General features: G+C 50.0%; 10 protein-coding genes across 10 annotated transcripts; 6 read left to right on the top strand and 4 right to left on the bottom strand.

Annotated features, from left to right (window-relative positions):
• Positions 1 to 1,498: 1,498 nt before the first annotated feature.
• M438DRAFT_342258 (uncharacterized protein) lies at positions 1,499 to 5,018 on the bottom strand. The gene has a single exon (XM_029904713.1). The coding sequence runs from the start codon at positions 4,928 to 4,930 to the stop codon at positions 1,682 to 1,684; it is 3,249 nt and encodes a 1,082-aa protein (XP_029764883.1). The 5' UTR covers positions 4,931 to 5,018; the 3' UTR covers positions 1,499 to 1,681.
• Positions 5,019 to 5,450: 432 nt separating this feature from the next.
• M438DRAFT_265997 (zf-PARP-domain-containing protein) lies at positions 5,451 to 5,919 on the top strand (the record flags this gene model as incomplete). Its single annotated transcript, XM_029900070.1, has 2 exons — positions 5,451 to 5,587; positions 5,640 to 5,919. Coding segments are annotated over 2 exons (417 nt in total), but the record flags the coding sequence as incomplete, so codon positions are not given.
• A 1,858-nt stretch (positions 5,920 to 7,777) lies between these two features.
• M438DRAFT_402525 (uncharacterized protein) lies at positions 7,778 to 8,272 on the top strand (the record flags this gene model as incomplete). Its single annotated transcript, XM_029909598.1, has 3 exons — positions 7,778 to 8,010; positions 8,066 to 8,169; positions 8,228 to 8,272. The coding sequence occupies exons 1-3, from the start codon at positions 7,854 to 7,856 to the stop codon at positions 8,270 to 8,272; spliced, it is 306 nt and encodes a 101-aa protein (XP_029764885.1). The 5' UTR covers positions 7,778 to 7,853.
• A 909-nt stretch (positions 8,273 to 9,181) lies between these two features.
• On the top strand, positions 9,182 to 9,788 carry M438DRAFT_371563 (signal peptidase complex catalytic subunit sec11; the record flags this gene model as incomplete). Its single annotated transcript, XM_029908274.1, has 2 exons — positions 9,182 to 9,483; positions 9,542 to 9,788. The coding sequence occupies 2 exons, from the start codon at positions 9,182 to 9,184 to the stop codon at positions 9,786 to 9,788; spliced, it is 549 nt and encodes a 182-aa protein (XP_029764886.1).
• Positions 9,789 to 10,120: 332 nt separating this feature from the next.
• On the bottom strand, positions 10,121 to 11,296 carry M438DRAFT_311243 (uncharacterized protein). Its single transcript, XM_029902456.1, has 4 exons — positions 10,973 to 11,296; positions 10,821 to 10,916; positions 10,638 to 10,762; positions 10,121 to 10,580 (listed from the first exon to the last, which is right to left on the bottom strand). The coding sequence occupies exons 1-4, from the start codon at positions 11,034 to 11,036 to the stop codon at positions 10,545 to 10,547; spliced, it is 321 nt and encodes a 106-aa protein (XP_029764887.1). The 5' UTR covers positions 11,037 to 11,296; the 3' UTR covers positions 10,121 to 10,544.
• A 2,529-nt stretch (positions 11,297 to 13,825) lies between these two features.
• On the top strand, positions 13,826 to 15,043 carry M438DRAFT_402528 (uncharacterized protein; the record flags this gene model as incomplete). The annotated part of the gene is made up of 1 exon (XM_029909599.1): positions 13,826 to 15,043. The coding sequence occupies one exon, from the start codon at positions 13,826 to 13,828 to the stop codon at positions 15,041 to 15,043; it is 1,218 nt and encodes a 405-aa protein (XP_029764888.1).
• A 633-nt stretch (positions 15,044 to 15,676) lies between these two features.
• M438DRAFT_351919 (Paf1-domain-containing protein) lies at positions 15,677 to 17,089 on the bottom strand (the record flags this gene model as incomplete). The annotated part of the gene is made up of 2 exons (XM_029906755.1): positions 15,677 to 16,770; positions 16,828 to 17,089. The coding sequence occupies 2 exons, from the start codon at positions 17,087 to 17,089 to the stop codon at positions 15,677 to 15,679; spliced, it is 1,356 nt and encodes a 451-aa protein (XP_029764889.1).
• A 485-nt stretch (positions 17,090 to 17,574) lies between these two features.
• M438DRAFT_311248 (patatin-like serine hydrolase) lies at positions 17,575 to 22,444 on the top strand. The gene is made up of 2 exons (XM_029902457.1): positions 17,575 to 21,635; positions 21,692 to 22,444. The coding sequence occupies exons 1-2, from the start codon at positions 17,728 to 17,730 to the stop codon at positions 22,374 to 22,376; spliced, it is 4,593 nt and encodes a 1,530-aa protein (XP_029764890.1). The 5' UTR covers positions 17,575 to 17,727; the 3' UTR covers positions 22,377 to 22,444.
• Positions 22,445 to 23,309: 865 nt separating this feature from the next.
• Positions 23,310 to 24,189, bottom strand: M438DRAFT_361996 (uncharacterized protein; the record flags this gene model as incomplete). The annotated part of the gene is made up of 3 exons (XM_029907548.1): positions 23,310 to 24,053; positions 24,104 to 24,130; positions 24,181 to 24,189. The coding sequence occupies 3 exons, from the start codon at positions 24,187 to 24,189 to the stop codon at positions 23,310 to 23,312; spliced, it is 780 nt and encodes a 259-aa protein (XP_029764891.1).
• A 162-nt stretch (positions 24,190 to 24,351) lies between these two features.
• M438DRAFT_342264 (uncharacterized protein) lies at positions 24,352 to 25,551 on the top strand. Its single transcript, XM_029904714.1, has one exon. The coding sequence runs from the start codon at positions 24,396 to 24,398 to the stop codon at positions 25,341 to 25,343; it is 948 nt and encodes a 315-aa protein (XP_029764892.1). The 5' UTR covers positions 24,352 to 24,395; the 3' UTR covers positions 25,344 to 25,551.
• Positions 25,552 to 25,709: the final 158 nt, after the last annotated feature.

Below are 25,709 nucleotides of genomic sequence, written 5' to 3' on the forward strand. Positions count from 1 at the left end.
GAGTAATAGAGAGCTGTCCAGAGAGAGCATGCATATCATCTACTCTGTTTTGATCGTTCGGGCGCGCTACTGTTTACGAATAGCTGCCTGCTGTCCATCGCTTGCAGCCTGTCGTCCGTCATTTGCTGTCTGCTCTTTGTCATTCGCCATCTGCTGTCGACCATTTATCGCCTGCTTTGTGTTATTTATTGTCTGCTGTCTGTCGGCTTCGGCCTGCTGTCTATCATTCGTATTATGCTTCCTTGTTGCTGTTCCTTTTAGAAGAGCCACACCGAAATCGCACTCCATCTCCTCTACAATGCCCCTGGCAAACAACTCTGTCAAACTGCAAGATGGCTTTTAGTAGTTGGAAAATGTCCAGTGAGAGTGGCACCTTATACGTGCTCTCACTGGACGAGCGGGTGAAGACGAAAATCATCTTGCATTTTGACAGCTATTTGGGAGAGTGGTCGGCGTCTGGGAGGCCGAGAGGGAGTCTTGTTGCCATGAGATAGAGACAGCATATTTCCGAGTACTGCCTAACGCATTGGAGAGGACATAAGCAGGAATCATCTTGCTAACCTCTCTGCTCTACTCGGCTACCTCCCTGCTCTGGTTGCTGACCTCTCTGCTGTGCTTGAAAACTCTCCTTTTCCGCTCGAAAACCTCCTTGCTCTACTTTTTGATCACTCTTCCCTACTCATGGACCATACTATTCTTTCCTCTTAGGCAACCTCAACTCTCAATCTGCAGCATGAATTTTTCTCACTTTCTCGATCTCTTCTTCCTAGCATATCAATGACAGGGTCACACCCAAAGCATCAGTTTCGTAGACATATCCCACAATAACAAGCCAATAACAGATACATACCCTTTGATTTCTTCTCATAATATTCTTCAGGGGTATACTATGACAAATCTTGGGCCGAGAAGTACCTCTGATGATGCCTCGTGCCACAATTCTCGATTTCATGTCCAGGAATTCGAGTGTCATGAAAGCCGAGCACAACCTGCATGAATGCCCCGAGACATGTTACTCGAAAAGCAGCGGATGAAAGCAACAAGAGCAAGCCGTCGCATTCGGAATGCCATCTAACATGATGAGAAAATTCATCCTCGTAATCGAGACATGAAGAAAAAGGCGGAAGGCAGCGGCTAAAGAAGCCAAAGATACGGGCAGGGTTGCCTCGAGACTTGGACAAGACTTCACGAACAAGGAAACCGCAATGCTTCTAGAATCCCTTTCCAAGGATACGGTGTAAAGTAGGACTCTCTAGCGGAAGTGACAAGAAATTGGAAAGAGCGATGCATCTGCACTGAAGCTGCGGCCGTGATTTCCATTCCAAGTCTGCACGATTACTATGATGTGTCAATGACAAGCCTAAGAACCGTCCACCGATATCTAGACAGACATTCTCGCGCTCGCGATGATTAACTTGACCAACCTGGGAGAACTGGGTGGTTCTGGAAGCCGACTGCACTCACGGAGAATCGGGTACATGAGCATTGAACAACGTGGACGTTGTAAATGAACAAGTGTGATATAGTACAGCCTACAAACCGCTATGCAATATGAAAAGATCAGACCCAACACCAATATTTACAGTCCCTCAGAAACTCCATCTATGCGCCGTGTAATCGCTTATTCAAAGTTCCGCCGTGATATACCATTGTACAAGTCTATGCATTCGTCGTGAGACACTCAAGATTCATCTTCGATCTCGTCTGCCTTGTCCTTCAGGCCATCATTCATAGACTCATTTGGTGTTACACCAAATGAAGTGTTTTGGACCCAATCGTCTCCATTTGCTGCGTGAGCCTCCGGGTAGTTCTCGAGCTCTGGTAAGCCATTGAATTCGGCTTGAATGTGGCGGTCGCCCAAGCCAAGTCTCTTCATCATGTTTCGCGCCCAATCGACCTCTTGTCGTATGAGACCGTATTCGTGTTGACCTTCATGTTCTTGTAGAGCCGCCTTCAAGATGATACGGATTGTTGCGACATTCGGGTTCGAGCGCATATAGACGTTAAGACGACCTTTTGCCTTGCCCGGGCCATCGATGTGGATCCTGTGCTTGTTGGAGTTCTTACCCACAAAAGGAGTAGTCAAGACAGTGGTATCTTCGCGGCGTGCGGCCATGCGGGGCACACCGCCAGGTGTATCGTCGTGGTTTGATGGTCTTGAAGGCAACTGTCGTAGCGATTCGGGCCAGAATTTACCGAGGTATTCTTTACCGGCAACAGAACCGTAGTTGTCGACAACAGCATCAAGGATGACGTTGAATGTTCTAGGAACAAATCCGAAATCACTCTGATAGGCCATCTTGGGGTAGGACTTCCAAGCGTATTCTCTCCAGTTGTCATTAACAAGTGCAAGTAGGTGCCAGATGGTAGTTCCAAGTTCAGAGCTCACAGTATCCTGTGGCCTTCTGTAACCATGATTGGTACCAGATGTCTGGAATCTGGCCATTCGCTGGAACGCTTTCGCAGATGCAGATTTCTCGAGTTTTGTAAGATCACCGTCGCATGACTTTGCCTCGCGTAAAATCGTCCGAACCAAGGTTGCAGTAGTGATCGTGCCAATGTTGTAACCAGGCAACTGTGCAAAATTGTCCAGAGCTTTCTCGACAAAGGGCCAATTTGCTGCCTCGATTTGCTGATCTAATAGCGCGGTAAGCACATCTTTGGGAAGGTTTGTTCCCGACTTTCTTCTTTGATTGTCGAAAACTTTGCTCATCAAATCCTTGTCAGCGAGACTGGCAGCAAGTCTTACCAGTGGAGGGCCCATGGCAGGATCGCTGTATAATTCCTTGTGAATGATTGGTCCGTCCAAGTCCTGTGAATACACCAGCCATGAACCTAGCTCCAAATCGTTCGAGTCAACTACCAAATTGAGGAAGTCTGCTAGAAGAGGGACCGGTATCTGGGGGAAGAAACTGGGATAATGAATGCCGCCATAACGGCCTTCAAACTCGAAGTCAGAAGTATCCGCGGCATCATCTTGTGGTACGTCATCTTGAGTCGTGAGGTCTTGTTGCTTCTTGAAAAATTCCTGAATCGACCTCTCCTTGTTTATGTCGGTCAATCTTTGTAGACCTTGAACGACTCCTGTAGCACCGCGCAAGCTGCCGAGTTTGATATAAGCTCTAAGCAAACGGTGATGGTAACCAATGATGGCTGCAGTGCCGTCCAAAACATAAGCAGGCGTGGGTTGCCACAGTTGGTCCCGTGTAGGAGCGTTGACAGTTGCAATGTCATCGCCAAACATGGAGGATATCAAATTGACTTTGCGAGCCAAAGCTGGATCCTTTTCAAAGTCAACGCCCCTTGATTCAAAGAATCGCAGGATCATGGCATCCCACGAAGTGAAACCCAGGCTCATATTGTTACGGCCAAAGAGATTCTTCATCGAGGTCAAGAATTCAGCAGGGTCATCGGGAGCCATGCCTCGCGAACCGACACCAGCACTGACGTGGGACACGACAGCATCCACAAAGGAAGCGATAACCTCTGCGCTCACAGTTCTGCGTACTTTCTTCTTGTTGACCATTTGGTCAGTGTCGGCGATTCCAGTATTGAAAATGTACTTGACTTCGTCCCAGTTGATCGACTTTTCTTGTCCAGATTGAATGATTGGGTTGGCCAGCTCTCTCCATGACAAGACAGACCAATTGTTGTCGCCCTTCTGCTTTGCCAAGTTCATAAGTATCCTGGAACCTTGTTTATAAAAACGACCATACAAACAAGCCCACAAGACCAACTCAAGCCAGATTTCGTGACCAAGACCGGTGACATGAACCTTGTACATTGAGCCAGGAATCTCTGGTCGAAGGGATTCGTAAACGCCACCTCTTTCTCTCGCTTCTTCGATTACGTTCGTCTCATGAGCTCTCCAAGCGGCGTCTGTTAAGGAGGTGATGATCTGGTTGGACAGCAAATGTAGCGTAGGAGGCTGACACAAGGACACGGAATCGTCGGGCGGCTGATAGGAGTATATGGATGAGGGCATGGCGCCTGTGTGATGTAGCATGGCTATGATTTCAAGGATCTCGGGCTTGATGGCTTGGTTAGAAGGGTCTTTGTTTGCTCTTGCGGCATCTTTGATGATCATCCTGGCTAGACTCTCCCATATTTGACCAATTGTCTCGTGACGCAGAATGTTGGGAAGCGGCTCTTCGTGTGGGTGCAGTTCGGCGGTGAGTTGATCCAATGAAGGGGCTGGGTGGCTGTCGTCCAAGTGTCTGTTCAATGGCAATTCTGACAGGTCACATTCGTCCTGTTCAGTAAATTCCTTCAAAGGGATTCGAGGATCTAAACGGTTGTTCCACACGTTGGTGTCGCGATGGGTGAGTTCCGGCTTGAAGTTGTGAGAGATGGCCATCGAGGCGAGCCATACGGCAGCCTTTGGACGATGCTGATCAAAAGCCAGATGGGTCAGCAGATCCAGATTGTACGTGTAGGACGAGATGTGGATGATGCGACTGATGTCCTGGGCCGAGTAGGTCTGGTCGGTCATGGTCACAGCGGCCGGAGTGCGCAGACGCGGAGGCAATGCAGCCTCGATGGCAGGCATCCATGCCTTGGTCGAACGAGACGACTCGCGGGCAGGAAGCTTTTCGGCGCTTATGTATGAGAAGCCATCCTTGTGCAGGGCTTTGGCGTGCCTGATCGAAGCCTGTCGCGAAGGACTCTTCAGCCCCCTGGCGAGTGTGTCAAAGGTGGCATTGTCGGCGCCGACGAGACTTTCGAAGTCCTCCTCTTGTCCAAGACGGGGACTATGCGTCTCTTGTCCAAGACGGGGACTATGCGTCTCTTGTCCAAGACTGGGACTAAGCGTCTCTGGTTTGAGGGTCGGGCTATGATGGGCGTATCGGCGGTAGGCTATGTAGTATGTGGAAGGTCGTGGTCGGACAGGCGTCTTGAGACCTGCTATCCGGGCGCAGCATCTTTGCATTGGTTTACTCCGAGCATTCTATGCTGATGATAGAATAGAGACCGTGTCCAAACAGTTAAAGAAACTAGTCTGGTTTCGCCTCTTGCCTGTAACCGGAGTCTTGATGTCGTACATTTTTCGACTCCAGCCAGGCCGAATCTAAAAATGCTCCGACTCGCCGACCCTCGCAACATGGTCCTACCGTCCTTCTGGGCCAACGTCATGGTCAAGCTCAACGCGTCTCTCGCGTTTCCAGCTTCTGCCTTCACAACGGACAACCGACACTCTCGCAATTGATTTCTGCCTCGTGTCAGCAGTCTGCCACAACTTCGTCTGCTTCACTTGTTTATTTTCTCCTTTTTGTTATTAAAGTGCGCAGCGATTCTTGATTTCCCACCCCCTTGTGCTTTGCGCAAACACAATCCTTTTCACTTTCGCGACTCCTTCATCTAACATTACCAATTCTCATCAAAATGCCTTATCGTCTTGGTATCGTCTTGATGAATGTACAAACAGATGCTTCCAATGCTAACAAGTCACAGAAATCAGCCCCAACAACCGCGCAGGTTGCAAGGGCACCGAGTGCAAGGATAATAGCGTCAAGATCACAAAGGGCGAGCTTCGTCAGGCCACTATGGTCACCATCCATGAGCACCAGAGTTGGGCCTACCGTCACTGGTGAGTCTGCTACCTGCTTCTGTATCATCGTCTCCTTGCTAACCTTTTCCAGGGGTTGTGTCACCCCCAAGCAGCTCCAGAACATGAAGGCTGAGTGCAACATGGACATGGACTACGTCGATGGCTACGAGGAGCTTCCCCAGGACGTTCAGGAGAAGGTCTATCGCGCTCTTGACCAGGGTCACGTTGATGATGAAGACTGGAAGGGCGACCCCGAGTACAACCGTCCAGGAATGAGCGGCAATGGTCCTACCAAGGCCGCCAAGGCGAAGAAGGAGGCCGCAGAGGTGACTATCTCTGTCATGACATCCCATTATATACTTACTAACTAATTTGACAGGCTGCTGCCGCTGCTGAGGCAGAAGCCGATGGCGCCCCCGGTTCCTCCGCCCCGGAGCAAGTCCCCAAGAAGCGCGGTCGCAAGAAGGCCGATGCCAACGATGAAGAAGCTGAGGCTCCCGCACCTAAGAAGGCCAGAGGAAAGAAGGCCGTCAAGGCTGAGGATGCCGATGCCGACAAGGAAGAGGCCGACGTCAAGCCTGTCCCTCAGAAGAAGGCCACCAAGGCCAAGAAGGCTGTTAAGGACGAAGAGCCTGACGCAGACATGAACGACGCCGCTGAAGAGCCTGCAAAGCCCAAGAAGGCTGCCAAGGGCAAGAAGGCCGCCGTCAAGCCTGTTGAGACTTCTGACGTCGACGAGACCATGGAACCCAGAAGAGAGACAGCCAAGGGCAGAAAGGTCAAAGCAGAGGTCGCGTCTGATATCGACGAGCCCAAGGCTTCTGCTCCCAAGAAGGCTGCCAAGGGCAAGAAGGCAGTCAAATCTGAGGAGTCCGAAGAGGCTCAGATCCCCAAGGAGGCCACCAGAAAATCTTCCAGAGCAAAGAAACCCGTCCCTGCCGCAGACCCTGAATCTTCATCCGACACCGAGCCCGCTCCTCAAAAGAAGAAGGCTGCCGCCAAACCTCGCAAGGCTGCCAAGGCCAAGAAGGTTGTCAAGGCCGAGTCCGAGGACGAAGCAGACGATGTACAGGAGCCTGCCGAACCTGCCTCAGAGCCTGTCGAGGAGCCCATTCAAGAAGTCGCCGAGGAGCCTGAAGCTGTCGAGGAAGATGAGAAGCCTGCTCCCAAGAAGAAGCGTGCTTCCAGAAAGAAGTAAGCTCGACCTTGTCCACACCAAGCTGGCATGCTCTTCTCTCGACCACGCCTTCACAACTATACGCCGTCGACATGTCCATCCGAGTCTGTTTACATGTTTATGCTGGCGCGTTTTATACCCCTCCTTTCTACAGGTTCTGTCACAATGTCTTTTTGGGGTCTCGGTCTAGCAATGCAAGGAGTGTATTATGGGGTTGTTTACTGTTAATTGTAGTCGACGGCCAATGACATGATGATTTCCTTTCCTACTGAACATCGCTTCCAGTTTCTCTATCGTGCAATGCATCTTACTAGAGCATTTCTCGCCGTTGCGATCGTGGATAAAAGCAGATTTACTGACGTCAACGCAGCCGCTGCTCAAAGAGAAACAAGTGCAGTAAGCATCACACTCCCCCAATCACCACACCAACGACAATCAAAACTCCACAGTACATGTCAGAAGTAGGAGGTTGGAAAACAATAAAAACTAACAAGCATCATCTGTGGAGAAGGATCTGGAAGGAGATCTGGGATCTGATGCAAGGTACAACGCCAGATCTGACGCTATACCCGATCAAGCACATATTGGATGACGATGAGATCCATCCTTTGACGTCTTTTGCACCAAACCTTGGAGCCGCCCAGCCTCATCTTTGCACGTTTCCAGCACGAACGATCGCGTGTCTTGCACCTGTCACTCCAGAAACACGGGTTGAAAGTCAATTCACCCATCGATCTTGACGTGATGGAACGATCTGGAGGAGGCTCTTGGACCCCCTGCGTGCGGCTCTCTCGTCATCAAGGGGTCCATCCACAATGTACACTTTCCCTTTTCGGACACTTCATTGATGTCAGTATGTTTGATAGCTCCAGGACACGTCTTACCGAACGCGAAGATGACGGGTGTGACGTGCCAGTGTCGAAATTGAAACAAACAAACGACGATGAGGTAGTGTCTGTTATCGTAAACTGTATGTGCAGGGTGCTTACTTGACAGAGGTCAGAGAGAAAGGTATAAGTATCGTGTTCTGCTTGCTACTTTTCTATTTTCCTCATCAATTCAATCTCACATCTTCTCTCAACACTACAACTACCTTTTCAAGCCTTTTCTACCAACTAAATCAACAATATGTCCGCCGAGTACACACCCGAGACCTCCACTGGCGTCGCTGGTGACAACGAGTATGCCAGCCGTACTGGTCAGAACCAGATCCCCGTCCAGAAGGATGAGGCATCCATCGAGGACCCCATTGATGCTGACACCGCCGACTCCGACAAGGTTCTTGGTATGTAAACCACTCTTCCACTGGATCATGAATTGATACTGACATTTATCTTCAGAGCAAGACGAGAAGGCTGCCATGAACGAGGACAACATCATTGACGGTGGCCGCACTCGTGGTGCTAAGCCCACCGGCTCATACCAGGAGCCCGGTGACGACGAGGTGAGCCTCAATTGCCCTGACCTTGTATATATGAACACTCCACTGACAACGATTATAGGGTCTTCCCGGTCCCGATGATGGTACCTCCGCTGTTGCTCAGTAAATGCTCAAAGTCAATATACCCCTTCTTCGACTTTGATGGATGTATGAATAGCGAGTGGCTTCGATACCACATGTATCATTAGATAATCTTTTTATGAATTGATGTACTATTATCATTACCTCTTGCGTCCCTGTTGTCTTGCCCGACCAGTGTGATTCATTTAGCACCTTCTTTTCACGATCTCTTTACTTGTCAGACCATTAGGATTAGTGTCATGAACATTTGACTGTCAAAAAGGTACAGTTCGTATGATTATGTTTTTGCATCACCTTCTCTACTCTACGCTTACGAGATGTGATGAACTAAGCGCACTGTTGACCTCCGGGGTCTTCACAGGTCAAGTGACACAGTTGGAAGCAAAAAGAAATAGTTGTTGTCGAGCCCTCTTATCCATGACACTGTCATAATTATTTGTCTGATGAATGAGAGTGCAAACAAGCATCCTGTCGACTCCAACGTCCTATCATAACACCACAGACACTCAGCCTGTCATATGACATAAATAGGTGGATAATTGGGTAGCATGGCGAAGTGTTACAGAGATAGAAAGAACATGTCAGGGTGATCAGTAAAGCCAAAAAGAGATGAACGCTCGGAGAACGACCCCGCAGTTTCTCCGGTGCATGGTGAGCTCTGGACAGCTTGACTTAGCAGTAATCCAACAATCGCAATTGCGCTCTCACTTTCCCGCAACGTGGTGTCGATCAGAGAAAGACATCTTTCGCATTGCCCTGACACGACGAGTCCGACCTAGTGACTCAGGATCATCACGACCTGCTGCGACAAACAACGCTACCTATACCGATCCGTCCTCTCCGTCGAACCACACTCAAGCCAGTACATCAACTGCGCTTCCTTCCACATCGAATTTCCACGAAAGAAAACACAACAACACACAATTCGCCCAAAATGTTCGGCTCCCTAAGCTCCCTCCAACCCCGGCAACTGGCCACCCAAGTCCTAAACTTCGCCCTCGTCCTCAGCACAGCCTTTATGCTCTGGAAAGGCCTGAGTGTCGCAACCGACTCCGCTTCTCCCATCGTAGTCGTCCTCTCCGGAAGTATGGAACCGGCTTTCCAACGTGGAGACTTGCTGTTCCTCTGGAACCGCGGCTTGGATACCAAAGTAGGAGAGGTGGTGGTGTATAATGTCAGGGGCAAGGATATCCCCATCGTGCATAGAGTTGTCAGGAGATTTGGTGGTGGTGAAGGGTAAGTTGCGCTTCCTCAGAATGGCCGAAAGGAATTGAGGGATTATTTGCTGACGAAGATGCGAAAACAGAATCAACGCTCCTCCCCTTCAACTCCTTACAAAAGGCGATAACAACGCCGCCGATGATACCGAACTCTACGCCCGTGGACAAGACTTCCTCAACCGCGCGACTGATGTCGTGGGTAGTGTGGTGGGATACATTCCCTTTGTGGGTTACGTTACCATCTTGCTTGCCGAGTACCCTTGGCTCAAGACTGTGATGCTGGCGTTCATGGGCTTGACTGTGGTTTTCCAGAGGGAATAGTCATGGAGGAAAAGAAGAAGAGCACGTCGATGCATTTGATATGGAGTTCTGGGTTGATGTCGAAAATGGTAGCCGGCTGGTTGATATTTTGAATGTGAACAGTCGCTAGTTCTTCTCCAACTCGATATTCCGAAAGCATCGTGATTTTATCGCTTTTCTGTCGCATCAAGGAAGCCACTCGACTGGGCAAGCGACAGGCAGACACAGCGACGACCCCAAAATGAGCAGTAAATGAACATGAAAGGGATTCAACTGACCATGAATTGTCACGAGCACAGAACATTCAACAATTGACAAGATCACATCGAAAGGCAGAGAGGGAAGATCGTTTTCTGTCATGAATCGTCGAGCTTTGAATTGCCGCGGCCTCTTGTCTTGATGGTCGGCGTACGCAGTAGCTAACATGATGTTGTAAAAAGGATAACCGACAACGGAACAAAAGCAGAAGCATAAAAGCTCCTACAGTAATCTCTCTCGCCGTTCAGAGTTGTCCTCTTCTCCCGACGACTGCTCAAATAAGTAGAAGAACACCACAATCCCCATTCCGGATTTAGCCAGTGGTATCATTCTGTTTGCTCCACGTCCCCAAACCTGCCCCCCAGTCATATCCGTGTAAAAGACATGCGATAGAAAAAAGATGATCGAAAAACTGAGAAGCGATTCCATGTTGGTAAAAGTAAGACAAGGCCATGAAAAGGAAAATTAGACGTGACGGTTGATGAGGTTGATCATGTCGATGGGTGGAAAGGGAGTAATTTACTCCTCTTCCTCCTCCTCCTCGGCATCGCCACCCTGATGGATCGAGTCAGTTTGATGATCAAGAGAAGATGAATGCTCATTGCAACTTACAGCAGTGTAGGCAGCCTTCTCCTCCTCGTAACGCTTCTTGTCGGCGGCAGCCTTGGCCTCGTAGGGAGTCTTTTGCTTCTCGTTAAGAGACTTCCACTTCTCTCCGAGGAGCTTGCCAACATCGCCTGTGAAAATGGTTAGATACCGATAGGATTGGCATGTATTAGAAAATGTTTGACTTACCGAACTTGATGCCGGGGTTGTCCTCGCGAACCTTCTCGCGCTGCTCGTTGGCGAAGAACATGTAGGCAGAAAGACCACGCTTGGGGGCGTTGGGGTCTGACGATGAGGTCAGTCATGATGGGCAATGAGATCGTGAAACAATTGGAGCATACCCTTCTTCTTCTTGCCGCCGTCCTTCTTTGCGGTCTTGCGGGTGGTGGCTCTTTCCTTAGGCATGTTGATTTGATTCAATCTGAGTCGCAGAGTTGAGGTTAGCAAATTGCACGTTGGATTGAAGTAATGCGACAATTGTGAAGTGATGTGATGGTCGATGAGTGACGCGCGTGGTGAGAGGTGGACGGAAACACCGCAACCCAAAAACGCGTCTTTCGGGCGCAATTGCGAATAGCGACGCGTTGAATGAAAGGATAATCAACATACCGAAGCGATTGAAAGAGTTAGATGTGTGGTGGTTGTGTAGGAACAACTAAATCGATTGGTGTTAGTCTTTGGTGAGATGAAAGAAGAAAGAGCGATGGATGAAGTTGAGAGCGCGTGAAGGAAGAACAAGAACAAGACAAGTGACGGAATGAGCCATTTGTCGTTTCCCATCTGTTCTGTGAAAGTGGTGAATGTAATTATTCGATGTGCTTGTGAAGCTGTTGTTGGTGAAGCAAGCTTGAGTCGGGGAGACGCGACGCGACACTTACGATTTTGTATGGCGAGTTTGTATGTAGGAAAGAGAGAGCCTGCGGATTTTGGGTGAGGAGATTTGTAGGGGGAGAGCAGGTTGACTAGGAGCGAGCAGCCCGCCCTCCAGCGCAGTTCTAAGCGCACGGACCAGACCCCTCATGAGCCGATCGCGCGCTTGGTCTGGCAATGAAAGTCTAATACACCGTCCGAAGACTCCTTTTTCTATGGAAACATATCTCTACGATAGTTGTGATGCACATATCGAATCTGCACATTATAAGACACGTGAATATGCTCAACCCCATAGTAAAGGCTCGAATGTGCTTGTCGGAGACTGAAGTGATCATGTCTTGGCGGCCATGAGCTCCTTCAAGCACCCGTTGGCAGGGAGAAATGTGGCTGAACCGGAGTGAGTGTGACGTCCTGCTCTCCACCTTCAGCTGACTGCTGTGCATTCCTGTAACTGCCAGCCTCTTCTAATGCTAGTAATTGAATATTTATCAGACTGCACAAAGACTCTGATTGAAGAGTTTATCCATGGAAAACCAATGCGGTTGACGCTCTCAGTGGACAAATCTCAGGATCCCAATATGTTTGTGCATTTTCACAGCTAGAAAGCTACAGCATCTCGACGAAGAGACGACGCATGATCTCCCTCCCCGACCTGACTGAGTAGGTGACACACAACACGCGCAATATCACGTGCATATGAACAGTGCTGCCGGCCTTCTCCCCCGCATGCATCGCGTCTCCGTGTAAACGAGCTATGAAGTGCATAAATGTATTGGCGACCTACCCACGAACTCAAGTGGTCGCAACCACGAGCTGCAAACGCTCTCATCTTTTATCAGACCATGCACCACCATGGCTCTATCTCCAATCATATGTGGTTTTGGAGTTGAGCAAGCTGGATAGCAAGATGTCGCTAAGATATCTTCTGCACAGCTTATGCAAATTATACAAAAACTTGCTGTCTCAATTGACTTTGCCGTTTGATGAAGCTATCGAAAGAACAGCCTCGGTCTTTCACATCAACAACAGTCCTTATCAGCTGCCTTAGTATCCCCCTAAGAGTGTTCTGGACTCTTTGCTTCTCGTCTACTGCTTGTGGCTTGATGGACGCGTTCCGACAACCATCTAGAACTTGAGAATGATCACGGGCTTCGGTGAATTGCTTCCAGTACAGCGACCATCGGATTATGAGCTACGGTGCAACACGTCAGGAATGTTTCCCTCACAGACAGCCATGTCAATATCTATTCTGCAAGTGCTACCTCCACCGAGCTACTTGGAGAACACTGTCCTCTACCTCTTGTTCTGCCGCAGGCATGCGAACATCCGCTTCGAAGATACCCTGTCCTCCCTCACCTAATGCCTACTTAATTCAGAGGCGAAGGCATCGATAGACTGATCCGCTCTGGATCCCTAGTGATGAGCTGTTGAACATGAAAGAGGATCAAGCCCTCTCGGGCCCTGTCTGATTTACTTCAGGAGGGAGTCCTAGCTACGCCACAGCACGAGTACCTAAGATATCTCGAGGCACGCGGAGACTAAGGACTGCTGACCAAGACTGAATTCGAACAGCGTCTTGTCTAGTAGACCTGTTCCGTTCTGACCGATGGATGACCTCGGCATGACAGCTCTTCGTTCGGATGTTAGACCCGTGCCTTCATGACATCGACACTCTTGGTTAACGTCATGCATCAAAACAACGCCAGCACTATGTAAGCATCGGCTGGACGATAAAGCGACCCGTCCTCGACCATCATGGGAGTCACTTGTCTATGTGGCCTAAGAAACATCTCTTGTCAGATCCGAAGCTATAAAACACACGTGCAACATCGGCAAAACATGGACTGAAGGTAAGCTATCAGGGTTATCGGGAAAGAGCGGCATATATGCATGCCTTGGTTGGAGCAGGATGGGATGAGAAGAAAGGCAAGTTGGGAAGTACCTAAGCAATTCGAACACGGTCAAGCTTTCGATGTATGTTACGTCTCTTATGATGACTCTTCCCTGGATCTTAAGCTCCTCGATGTATGTCTAGGCACGAGATCATTTTCTTGTTCTTAGGTCCTGCCACGTATCATTAACAGAAAATGGCTGGCTCTTAGTGGTCATATCTTGCTACAACTTGCTCGCAAGAATCTTTAGGCAGCTATGACTGTCAAACCGTCGTCTGCCGCTCGATATCTTTTAGTCTTCTTTCTACGCTCACTGTGACAAACTATTCCAACCTGAATACAATTCTCTAAGACAGCCGTTCTTACCTTACCTGCTCCCGCATCGCATCACGCCGCAGTTTCTTGCCAACGCATATACCATACATCAAGATGAATCACATCCTCGACTTCGAATTTACCACCCCTTCAGCTGAGGCACTGGCACAATCAGCAAGGAACTCTATGACTACATCCCTCAAGCAGTCAGAAACACCCTCGGAAAACAACCAGCTTTCATACCCGGGGGAATCGGCGTCATCCAAAGAGCATGTATCTGACAACAAAATGGCACACATCAACAGCCGCCACGATCCTTTCTCGCCGATTTACGAAACAAACAACACCATGGCAACCATCACCAGCCTTGATGCTCCACTCTCGTCAACTTGGCCATCAACAACGTCATCAGAAGATGCTATAACTTCATCGACCGAGCCTTCAGAGGCATACTCAAACAAACCACTCTCACATCCATGGTCACTAGCATCATCTCAAGAATGCGAACATAATTACGACATGTCACCTATGACCAGCCTCGACGCCCCTCTCTCGCCTGCTTGGCCATCAACACTATCATCAGAAGATTTTCCACCTCCATCGCCCAAGCCCAAGAGGACATTCCCACCAAGACAGACCCCCTGGCCATGGTCACTAGCAAGATCTGAAGAACACAGAATCATCAAAGCAAACGACCACTTCCCTTTCCTCAAGTTACCTATGGAACTACGCCACATCATCTACAAACTCCACTTGAGCAAAGGAGGCGACTTTAATGCCATTCCAATGTTCTGCCACAGACGTCCGGTAATCGGCGTCAACCTACTCGCCACTTGCAAGCAGATATATGTCGAAGCCGTCCAATATGTCTACCTTGGCCGTACTTGGAATGTTGGAGAGGAGTGGATGGACCCTGATATGCCTTTGGGATCGTTCCCCCTGTTCGATGACAGTTTCTACTTCGGAGACATGAGTGATCGTGCTTTGGCTCGTATCGAAAAGCTCCGCATCTCGATCCCGGTCCCATCTCGCCGCCTCACTGTGGCTGTCAAAGCACTGCGTATGCATAAGCTGGAGAAGATGGAGGGCTTGCGAAGCCTAGATGTCGCATTCCAGCTCTGCGGATGCGCCCCCACCAGAATACATGGTTCGTATTTTGCAGGAAGTCTCCTTTGGGAATTGTTCACCATAGGGGAGGACAGATGTATTGAGATTGCGAGGACATCAATGCCCGCAAATCGCCGCAAAGAGCTCCAAAGGAATGTCAAATATGTCCACTCGCATGAGACGCAGTTTTTGGCATCCCATTGCAAAGTTTTCGCCCCGAGATGAGTTTCGTATATATAAGGTCTTCCAAATCAAACTATTCATGTACAACAAGTGTGCTGTCAGTGACCGTATACACATCCTATCCTAAGCATCTGTAAATGAACGGTGATTCTGAATTCTTGTCCTGTCCGGTGAGATGCCGATCCAAAGCGTGCTCTCAGCAACCATGTACACTTTCAAATTTCCTGTAAAAATGCAGAGTGTTTTTGGAGTCAACAGAATGTCCACTGAGATGCGAGAAAAGAGGAGCTCTCAATCAGGGGCTTCACAGATGACTGTGCATTTCTGCAAGTGGTCAAGAACGTGGAGAGGTGGTTAGGGATAGCTGATAGTTCATTTTTTTACTTATTTATAGGAGTGAGAGCGGAGACCGTCCTCATTATCAGTAGCATAGGCTTGAGCCCTGGCATGGTCTTCCATGGAATGCATCTCCTCAGCTACTTTTTCCTCTTTTGATTTCTCAACAGACGCACGCGGTGCGGGCTCGGGGGGCACAGGAGGCGAAGGCAGTGTAGGCGGCGAAGGAGGTGCAGGCGGCGAAGGCAGTGCAGGCGGGGAAGGAGGTGCAGGCGGGGAAGGCAGTGCAGGCTTCTAATCCTCAATCTCACCCTCAATCTCACGGTCCAGTGCAGACTTCTAATCCTCATCCTCACGGTCCAGGGCTGCTTGCGCTGATGTGCGCATTGCTGCCTCGTCTGCGTTGGGGTGTCTCACGGTTACATGGAGCACATCCACGTGCTCAACACGACCCTCCTCAGAAATGCCTGGTGTCTTTCTCTTTGGTCTTAAACTTGCTGTCGATTTGACAGCATAGTAGTAAGCGCCCTGTGGTAAGCGGCCTTCGCCATCGTTTAGGGCGAGTGCGACCTTTACACCGTACGGGTCGTCGGCATTGCCATTTTGCTTGTACGTCTCGTATTCTCGGACGCGGTCGAATTGGAAGCACGCATCACCATCGGCCTCGGTATCGTAGAGTGAGGGGTCGTCTTTTTGAGCATCATTGGGATCGAATTTGCGCTTGAGAGCGCCCACTGAACCCTCATTACCTGGCAGAAACAGGTCGTAGTCCCATTCCGGCAAAGGCTTAGGGACGGTCGGATCTGCTTGATGGGCAGCCATGCGTTCTTCGTAGATAGACAGATCGGCGCCAAGCGGTCGCAGCAGCGCGGTGTCGAGGCGCGTATCGTACGTGTTGGACGAGGAAGCAACAGGATTAGTGCTGAATTTAACGACCTGGTAGTCACCAGTCATGGGAAGGGCGTCGTTATCAGGAAGAAGAGGGTAAGCGTCCATGAGGGTCAGCTCGGGGTGTTTAGGGTGTTTAGGTGTGGCCCAGGCGGCTTTCTCGGCAGGGGTGCTGGGAGCTCCACGGATTTGTGTCTTAGAATCATCACCGCGGTAGGCGTCCTCGGGGTAAGCGAGATCAAAGCCTTTGGCCAAATGTCTGATGATGTGCAAGGGGTCGTCGCGGTTAGGCTCCACCGTCTTACGACGCTTGGGGTCTTTTCGTACGCGCAACAAGTCTTTGGATGTGCTTGATTCAAAACGTTGCACAGCGCCAGCGTTGGACGATATGTACTCAGTCCTACGGAGAAAACTGACACCAGAGTTCATGGCTGTTGGCTTGCCGAGGGCGGATAGTGGCTTGAGAAGTTCTCGGTCCTTGGGATGGAGCGGCGGCGGGTTTTCTTGGGCCATGATGGACGTGGACGGGGCGTTGACCATGCTCGCTGTGATGGTATGATTAGCTAAGGCGACTCTCAGGGTGTAATGAGGGAATGACGTACCGCCCTCGTCTTCTTCAAAGACTTCTGGTCGTCCAAGCAGCTCAAGGGGCATCCCGAGCTCGCTATCGGCCTCGATGTTGAGTGGCTGCTCTCGTGCAAGCTTGAGAGCGTACGAGGGAGATGTATAGTTGCTCGAGGCGATGCCAGTTCCGGGAATGTCCAAAAGCTTGGGCGGGTTCGGAGGTGGTGGTAATGTGTTGGAGTATCTGATGCGCGCGATATAGTCTTGGTGATAGACGCGCTCTGAACGTCTGTCACCCATGCTTGCTGTATATACCCTTGTTCGGGGCTTGGGGATGGATGGGAGCTGGATGTTGTGATGTAAAGGTGGTCGTGTAAAGGCGAGAGCAGTTGACAAAGTCGCGATTAACTTTGGCTTGCGACAGTGACGGAAGTTGCGATGGATGCGCGCAAGCCTGGAGAAGTTGCTCCCCACCAAAGAGTGAGTCTTACCCAACGCCAAGCTGCTTCACTAAATGCACAATATTGCTCAGGACTACATAGGTGATGCATTGAAGGCTGTGAAAACATAATCAACTAATGAATACCTAAATATTCAGCGAAGGTTGCACGACTGGTTTCAACAACTTCTTATATCGCAAGAGTGTACTCGAGTAGACTCGGGTCAGTGAATTTCAAAACGTTGTATAACAAACTAGGCTAAATCGCAATGCCAAGCCACGTGTTTGGATGCCAGCAATCAAGCCAACTCCTGTCTTTCTACATCGCAACTTCTCTTCTACGAATTGTTTGTTCGTTTTCTTTCCGACGCTTCCAATTTCTGACTATCATGTCTTGAACAATTTGATCATGGTCATTGAACGATACGCTGCCCCTGCTGAACACTAAACACAATCATCAATTGCAGCCGACCTCTCACTATCAAATATCCTGGAAAAGATGGACTCCGAGATTGTCGCGAATGCGTCGAGTGCACTGCAGGAGGTCGTGCAAAATTCGACTGTACCTGTCGTGTCATCCCTTCCACCTATTGCTGAGCCGTCCAACGTGGGCGTGGCCGCCGGCATTATCCTGGCCATCTTCACCATGTTACCCAGCCTTCTCCTCTGGTTCATCGCTTTCTTGACCATTACTTTACCAACATGGCTGTTTACATTCTTGTCTACGAGTTTGACTCTGACCGTCAACATGACTACTGTCGTACTGATTCTCGTCTTCTTCGTTTCAACCGCGAGCTGGGTGGTCCGCTATCGTTTCTTGAATATGTACTCGAGACTACCTCCAGAGCCTCAACGTAAAGAACCTCAAGTTGAGGTCTTCCCGGACACTCAAGAGACAGACTCGAAGCAAGGTCTGGCAAATTATCTTGACGAGTTTCTTAGTGCCATCAAGGTCTTTGGTTATCTCGAACGTCCTGTCTTTCACGAACTCACCCGAACTATGCAAACAAGGAAACTCATCGCTGGAGAGACCATCTTGCTAGAAGAGGAAAAGGGCTTTTGTCTGGTTGTGGATGGTTTGGTCCAGATCTTTGTCAAATCGAATAAGGAAAGAGAAGAAGATCCATCAACTGGCAGAACTACCCCCGAAGAGACCGGTGTTGATGATGAGGGGCGTGTACGTGGTAACCAAGGATACCAGTTGTTGACTGAAGTCAAAAACGGTGCACCGATGTCTTCCCTGTTTTCTATTTTATCCCTGTTCACAGAAGATGTCAAGTTGCGCCATGACGAAAAAGGTGACTCGGCTTCAGGCGCGCCAGACAGTGCTCAGCCTCAGACGCCGCATTCAAACCGCCCTAGCGGCGCTGCCACCCCTTTGTCACCTATATTCAGCCCCGAACTCACAGCTACTGGCGGAGAATCTCACACAACACTCCGAGGGCTCGATGCCGCCTCCTTCGCTCAAAGCGCCGTGCCTTCATTCTCTCTAAATGATCCAAATGATCCTGGCGTGGAGCCAAGATCGAGACAAGGCAGTACCCAGAGTACTCGCAGGCAATCTGTGAAGCAAATATCTGCCCATCCAGACATTGTGGCAAGAGCCTCCGTCGATACCACAATTGCGATAATTCCCGCCACTGCTTTTCGAAGGCTCACTCGTGTCTATCCCAAGGCCACTTCACACATCGTTCAAGTCATTCTTACACGACTTCAACGTGTTACAATGGCAACCGGTCATCAGTATCTTGGTCTTACCGGCGAAGTTCTACGTACTGAGAGGCTCATGGATGGTTATACTGCATATGATTTACCAGACTTTCTCAAGGGAGATGCCATGACCAGACTGAAGAGCAAGTTTACCAAAGAGAAGGAACGCACTGGACCAGAAGAGATTTCTAAGGGTATCGCTCTGCATAACCCACGTGCCGGCCAACGAAAGAAGACGGCGACAGGTCTGAGGAAAGAAGCCGTCTTGCATGCTCAAGCTGCGCCTAGTAGTCGCCGTGGTCATGGAGGGAGAAGCGAGTCTATTCACACACCAACCCGGAGCAGCAGGCTTGGTCAAGAGAGAGGCTTACTCACGGATGACGAGAAAGACAGATCTGGTGTCAGTGCTGGAGACTTACTGACCAACAACAACAATGCCGCAAGGCAGGGTGGCCGCAAGAACCTGGCGCCCTACTCGTTGCCCTTTCAAACCCCAAGACCACTCGGAAGAGATGCCATGAGTCCCATGGCTAGCAGGAACTTCAATCCGTTCGATGCTCACATCAAGACACTGCGTCGTCAAGATTCTGTAGATGAAGACATGATCTTCAGAGAATCCATTCTAGACTGCATGTTTAAAGCCATTGGGTTGACAAACATGAAGGACGGCCTTTCAAGGACGGACTCTCTCCCACAGTCACCCAAGCTCGTCTCTTATGACTCCAGGCGACAAAAGGCCGTCTTCAACAATGCCTTTGGCTTCATCGACCAGTTCGACCCCAACGATGGCGAGACCGAGTCCGTTGTATCGAACTCTGGTCTTAGTGCGACAGGTAACATGAACATCCTGGAAGACATGAAAGAGGAAGTTGAGATTGTCTTCTTTCCCAAGGGTTCAGTGCTCGTCGAGCAAGGCGAACGCAATCCTGGACTTTACTATGTCATCGACGGCTTCCTAGACGTCAGTGTCCCCATCGAAGAGTCAGAAGCTGCAGAGTCGAATATTTTCGGCACCTCGCATGATGCTGACTTGGCCGATGAGCCTCAAACCATCAGATCATCGGCAGGCAGGAACATGGGTTCAGTCCGGCGCCCAAGCTCGCTGAATCTCAACCAGAACCCACCCAGCAAAGCACGAAAGCCAAAGCACAAAAGTCTCTTCTTGACTAAGCCTGGTGGACTTGCTGGCTATCTTGGAACTGTCTCCGCATACCGTTCCTTCATCGATGTCACGGCCAAGACGGACGTCTATGTAGGTTTCCTGCCCCGAGCAGCCGTCGAGAAGATTGTGGACAGATTCCCCATCGTGCTTCTTACAATAGCCAAGCGTCTCACTACCCTCCTTCCCAAGTTGATCTTGCATATTGACTTTGCTCTCGAATGGGTACAAGTCAACGCTGGTCAGGTCATCTACAACCAGAAAGAAGAGAGCGATGCTATTTACATTGTGCTCAACGGCCGATTGAGAGCAATTCAGGAAGGTGCAGACGACAAGATGAGAGTCATTGGCGAATACGGTCAAGGTGACAGTGTAGGAGAGCTCGAGGTTCTGACCGAGTCCACTCGACCTGGCACACTATTGGCCATTCGTGATACCGAACTGGCAAAATTCCCCAAATCGCTTTTCAACAGTCTTGCTCACGAACATCCTGGCATTACCATGAAGATTTCCAAGATTATCGCATCTCGCATGCGTGCACTGATCGAAGATCCAACTTCAGAACATGGAAAGGATACGAGCAGGATCGCTACTCGTACCAAGGCTTCGTCCACGACGAACCTGCGAACGGTAGCAATCCTACCAGTAACCGCAGGTGTCCCTGTGGTCGAATTCGGTCATCGTTTACTTAGTGCTCTGAACCAGATTGGAGCTACACCACAAAGAACCACGTCGCTGAATCAGGCAGCTATTCTGAATCATCTTGGCAGACATGCATTCACCAAAATGGGGAAGCTGAAGCTATCTCAATATTTAGCCGATCTCGAAGAGAAGTTCGCATTGGTCTTGTATGTCGCTGACACAAACGTCAAGTCACCTTGGACGCAAACCTGTATCAACCAGGCAGATTGCATTCTGCTCGTGGGCCTTGCAGAGGGCTCACCTGCCATAGGCGAGTATGAGCGTTTTCTCCTCACGACAAAGACCACGGCAAGAAAAGAACTCGTCTTGCTGCACGCTGAGAGATACTGCCACCCTGGACTCACACGCAAATGGCTCAGAGATCGTTCGTGGATCAATGGAAGCCATCATCATATTCAGATGTCTTTCCGTGACCCCACCGAACCTGTTCATCCTCAGATTAGAAGGTTCAGTACTGTTATCAAACAGCGTGTTCAAGTCATTCAGGCCGAGATTCAGAAGTATACGTCCAGGAAAGTGCGCCAGACCCCGCTGTATTCCGCAGAAACACCCTTCAAGGGTGACTTCCATCGTCTAGCTCGTCGCCTCCTTGGCAAGTCCGTCGGTCTTGTACTCGGTGGAGGTGGTGCGAGGGGTATTGCCCATGTTGGAATCATCAAAGCCTTGGAAGAAGCTGGAATCCCTATTGACATTGTCGGAGGAACGTCGATCGGATCTTTCATCGGCGCACTTTACGCTTGGGACGCTGATGTTGTGCCCATGTATGGTCGCGCCAAGAAGTTTTCTGGAAGGATGGGTAGTATGTGGCGTTTTGCCCTGGACCTGACTTACCCATCGTATGTTGACTGGCTTGTTCTTATGCCATTGAACCTTATCGACTGACGTGTTACAGTGCATCCTACACGACTGGCCATGAGTTCAACCGTGGTATCTTCAAGACCTTCGGCGACTCACAGATCGAAGATTTCTGGCTCGAATACTACTGCAACACCACAAACATCAGCAAGTCACGTTCCGAAATCCACACTAGTGGTTACGCCTGGCGCTACGTACGTGCCTCAATGTCACTTGCTGGCCTGTTGCCTCCGCTTTGCGACGAAGGAAACATGCTTCTTGATGGTGGCTACGTGGACAATTTGACTGTCGCTCACATGAAGTCACTTGGCGCAGATGTCATCTTCGCTGTTGATGTCGGAGCTCTAGACGATGACAACCCGCAAGCGTATGGAGATTCACTCTCAGGGTTCTGGGCCTCGTTCAATCGCTGGAATCCGTTCTCAGCATATCCTAACCCGCCTACACTTTCTGAGATCCAGGCCCGTTTGGCCTATGTGTCTAGTATTGATGCACTTGAACGCGCAAAGACTACTCCTGGTTGTCTTTATATGCGTCCTCCGATCGATGCGTATGGCACGCTCGAGTTTGCCAAGTTTGACGAGATTTACCAGGTCGGATACAAGTACGGTCAGGAGTTTTTGGCCAAGCTGAGAGAGGACGGAGTGTTGCCTGTGATGGAGGAGACCGAGGAGAGGAAGAACTTGAGGAGAACCATGGCGCCCAGGCGTGCTAGTATTTAGATTCAGTGAGTTTGAACCATGCTCTCTTGACCAATGTAATAAAGCATTGTTTGTCTGACTTCGACTCCCTTTTTATCTTCTCGTACTCCTTGTTTGTGCCACTAAGAATTCGTCTTCTGTAACCAATCATCACTAGCAAGTGCACACTATGGTTCAGTTGGCACGCAAATCAATTTAGGGGCACCATGTCACCGATATGCAAGCCACGTCCACCCTCACCGTGTGCTGAACTTTGTCACGAGTATAGCTGTAGAATTGCACGGTTTTAACATTTTCAGAGGTAGCCTCCATTGAGAGCGTGATAGTCAGCGCCTCTCTACGGACGACTAGAGATATGTCGAAATCATTGTGCATACACACGCGCGCCAGCAACATATCCCTCTACACGCGCAAAAAGAGAAACAAATCATGCATATCCTCTCTCAATAGATGCAAAAAAGAAAATCACCACCATCATCCCATATCTATCGAAGAAATTGGCAAAACAGAAACCCCCCAGAAGACTAGCTCTGGAGGGGAAGAGAAAGCAAAGCTTTTCATCATAATTGTTGTCGGGTGAGGATTACTGGGACCTCTAGTCAATGGCGTGAGTCGAACCGGTGGCCAATAGTCCACAGTGAGGCGCAAGCCTACCAACTGCACCACACCACCGGTTCGATGGGGAGAGATGGATCTGTGGCAAATATGGATGTGATGTTTGTTTTGGAAATTGTTTGTTCCTGGTTTCAGGGGGGAGAGGTCGTGACGACGATGATTATGAAGGAGATGCGAACTGATATCAATCAACGGCTGCGATGACAGCTTGTAACTTGAAGGTACTCAAAATATATGATCATGAACGCCTTGCCGAATGGTATACCAGAGATCTTCCCTTGATCAACTCCAATGCTCAAGTAATCCAATATTCAATCCATTGCTCTTTCTGTCATTGTACTACGCCGACTGCTGCATAGCCCGTCTTTGCTTCCAAGCCTGGTTGAGTTTATCCTTTCTCGCTTGCTCAGCGTCGTTCTTTTGCTTCTTCCAATCGTCGGATTGCATAAAGTCTTCCCAGTCTTGATCGATGTCGGTTTCATCCAAGACGTTTTCGTCGTCTGCATGCCATTCGTCATCTGCAATACCCATCTCATCCAGGATGTCTTCGTCATCATCAAAGTATGCTCTTCGCTTCTCGGCATCGGCCATGTTGGAGAAGTACGTCCGGGTAGCGCTTGGGCCAAGTTGCTGCCATTCAGCAGGTAGTGTTGACGGGTCCAGGATGGAGTCCAGTTGTGTGAGATCGTCCCATCGCAACGGTCTCTCGACCTCGACTTGTTCTTTGGCCGGTGCCTCGTTCATGACAACAGCAGGCACAGCCGCAGTCGGTGCCGTCCGTACATCCTGTGTCGCATCTCTGTCACCACCAATGTCCCTGAACCCCCTCTTTACACCATCTGACTTTCCACATTTGTTCAAGTTCAAGCTGATCATCTCAGAGTTTTCAGTGCGTTTCTTCTCGGTGCGTGAGTTGCGGACGGCGGCTGTAGGGTTGCGAGTGATTTGCTTCATCTCCTTCATGCGCTTGCGGTGTTGGTGGTCATAGCCGTTTTCGTGGGCTTCGAGTTCTGTGATACGACCGTATCCTTTGCTACAGAGATCGCAGTAGAAGTTGCGGCGCAACTCGCGCGCGCTCTCGGTCTGAATGACGAGTTAGGCTGTGGGTCTAAAAGACAGATGAGGGGGCATACCTGTGCGCTAGGCAGTACTGTTGATCGCTGTGGTTGTGTTAGCTCATGGACGATAAATTACAGAGGTCTTGACGTACTGGACCCATGTTAGATGATTGATGTGTTTGGTGATGTAGAATGCAAAGAGGAAGCCCGTGAGGAACAAAGTCAAAGCTCGTCAAGCCGAGGTGGGGATAGATCCGCCGATTGTGACAGAGATAAGATGTAGATGTGGTAATCAAAGCCATGTGCGACGCTGATTCGTGGGCGAGCTTGCTTCTTCCTTGGCTCCAGGCAGTTGAACTCAGAACAGATGAACACTCACGCCAACGACCTGTCGCGGGAGGTCTCGTTGCAAGAACTCGAGCCTTCGCCAATCGAGGACGAGTTTCCCTCGGACGTCAAGGACTCGTACTTCCCGTCCTCGGATCGCTCAAACTACGACCATGAAGCCATCAAGCCCGTCCAGCGGACCTCTACCTTAGGTCTGGATGCGCATTCGCCCGTCTGGTACCTCACCCGCGTCCACAAGTACTCGAGTTACGCCTTCTCCGTCTTCACGGCCTTCCACATTGCCAACACGTCCATCATCCCGCTTGCCACACGCTCGGTAGCCAATTCCGAGCGCTATCTCTTGCTCACTCGTCCTTACTACCAATCGCCTATTGCCGAACCCTTCATTGTTGTCCTACCCTTGCTCGCCCACATTGGCAGCGGTGTTGCCCTTCGCCTCTACCGTCGCAAGCAGAACCTCAAGAGATATGGCGCAGAGAACAGGACGGATAGACGCATGGTCGCATGGCCCAAGTTGTCGGGTACAAGTGCGCTAGGATATGCTCTGGTACCACTGGTCTTTGGACACTCCTTTGTCAACAGAATCATCCCCTTGTGGTACGAGGGTGGCTCTAGCAGCATCAACCTTGGCTACGTCTCACACGGCTTTGCCAAACACCCTGCTGTCTCGTTCATTGGCTTCGGTGCTCTGATTACCGTTGGAGTTTGGCACTCTGTCTGGGGTTGGGCTAAATGGCTGAACTGGACGCCATCGCAAGTCACCCAAGGCGGACCAGAGGGCCAGCTCATAAGAAAGAGAAGATGGTATGTTGTCAATGCAGTCAGCGCTGTTGTCAGTGCACTGTGGCTAGCTGGAGGTATGGGCATCGTCGGCCGTGGCGGCGCAGTTGGAGGATGGGTTGGCAGGGAATACGACGAGCTGTACAGCCATATTCCTCTGATTGGCAACTACATGGCTTCTTCATAGACCAAGGGGTCTTTTTCTTCTCTGTACTCTTCGAATACCCAACTCAGCGCAATTTGATCACGTTACTTCTAGACAAGTATCCTACCTCCCTATGTGCTAAATTTTGTCACCTTTATAGCCATCTCTCGGGACCGCGACTCAGGCCATCTGGGCTGGAGGAACGCACAATGCTTTTCAGACCAGTGCGTCCCTCCACTGGGAAGCGCTAACTTTCACGCTTTCAGCGGAGGGCTGCACTGATCTTAAAAAACATTGTGCATTTTTACAGCATGCGCGTGACAGCACACGGGGAGGTAGGTTTCATCTCGTCTTCGCGCCGGCCTTCCTTTCAAGGGTAAAATGATCGAGTAAATGATCCCCGGACCC

This window comes from Aureobasidium pullulans, assembly GCF_000721785.1.
Source record: "Aureobasidium pullulans EXF-150 unplaced genomic scaffold scaffold_2, whole genome shotgun sequence".
Taxonomy (NCBI): Eukaryota; Fungi; Ascomycota; class Dothideomycetes; order Dothideales; family Saccotheciaceae; genus Aureobasidium; species Aureobasidium pullulans.

What these genes read in the sequence shown, in the direction of transcription:
- M438DRAFT_342258 (XM_029904713.1), bottom strand. Translation starts at nt 4,930, where the DNA reads ATGCAAAGATGCTGCGCCCGGATAGCAGGTCTCAAGACGCCTGTCCGA.
- M438DRAFT_311243 (XM_029902456.1), bottom strand. Translation starts at nt 11,036, where the DNA reads ATGCCTAAGGAAAGAGCCACCACCCGCAAGACCGCAAAGAAGGACGGC. An exon ending in CAACCCCGGCATCAAGTTCG is followed by an intron (nt 10,763 to 10,820) that starts GTAAGTCAAACA and finishes CCATTTTCACAG; the next exon opens with GCGATGTTGGCAAGCTCCTC. An exon ending in AGAAGGCTGCCTACACTGCT is followed by an intron (nt 10,581 to 10,637) that starts GTAAGTTGCAAT and finishes TCGATCCATCAG; the next exon opens with GGTGGCGATGCCGAGGAGGA.
- M438DRAFT_311248 (XM_029902457.1), top strand. Translation starts at nt 17,728, where the DNA reads ATGGACTCCGAGATTGTCGCGAATGCGTCGAGTGCACTGCAGGAGGTC. An exon ending in CTGGACCTGACTTACCCATC is followed by an intron (nt 21,636 to 21,691) that starts GTATGTTGACTG and finishes GACGTGTTACAG; the next exon opens with TGCATCCTACACGACTGGCC.
- M438DRAFT_342264 (XM_029904714.1), top strand. Translation starts at nt 24,396, where the DNA reads ATGAACACTCACGCCAACGACCTGTCGCGGGAGGTCTCGTTGCAAGAA.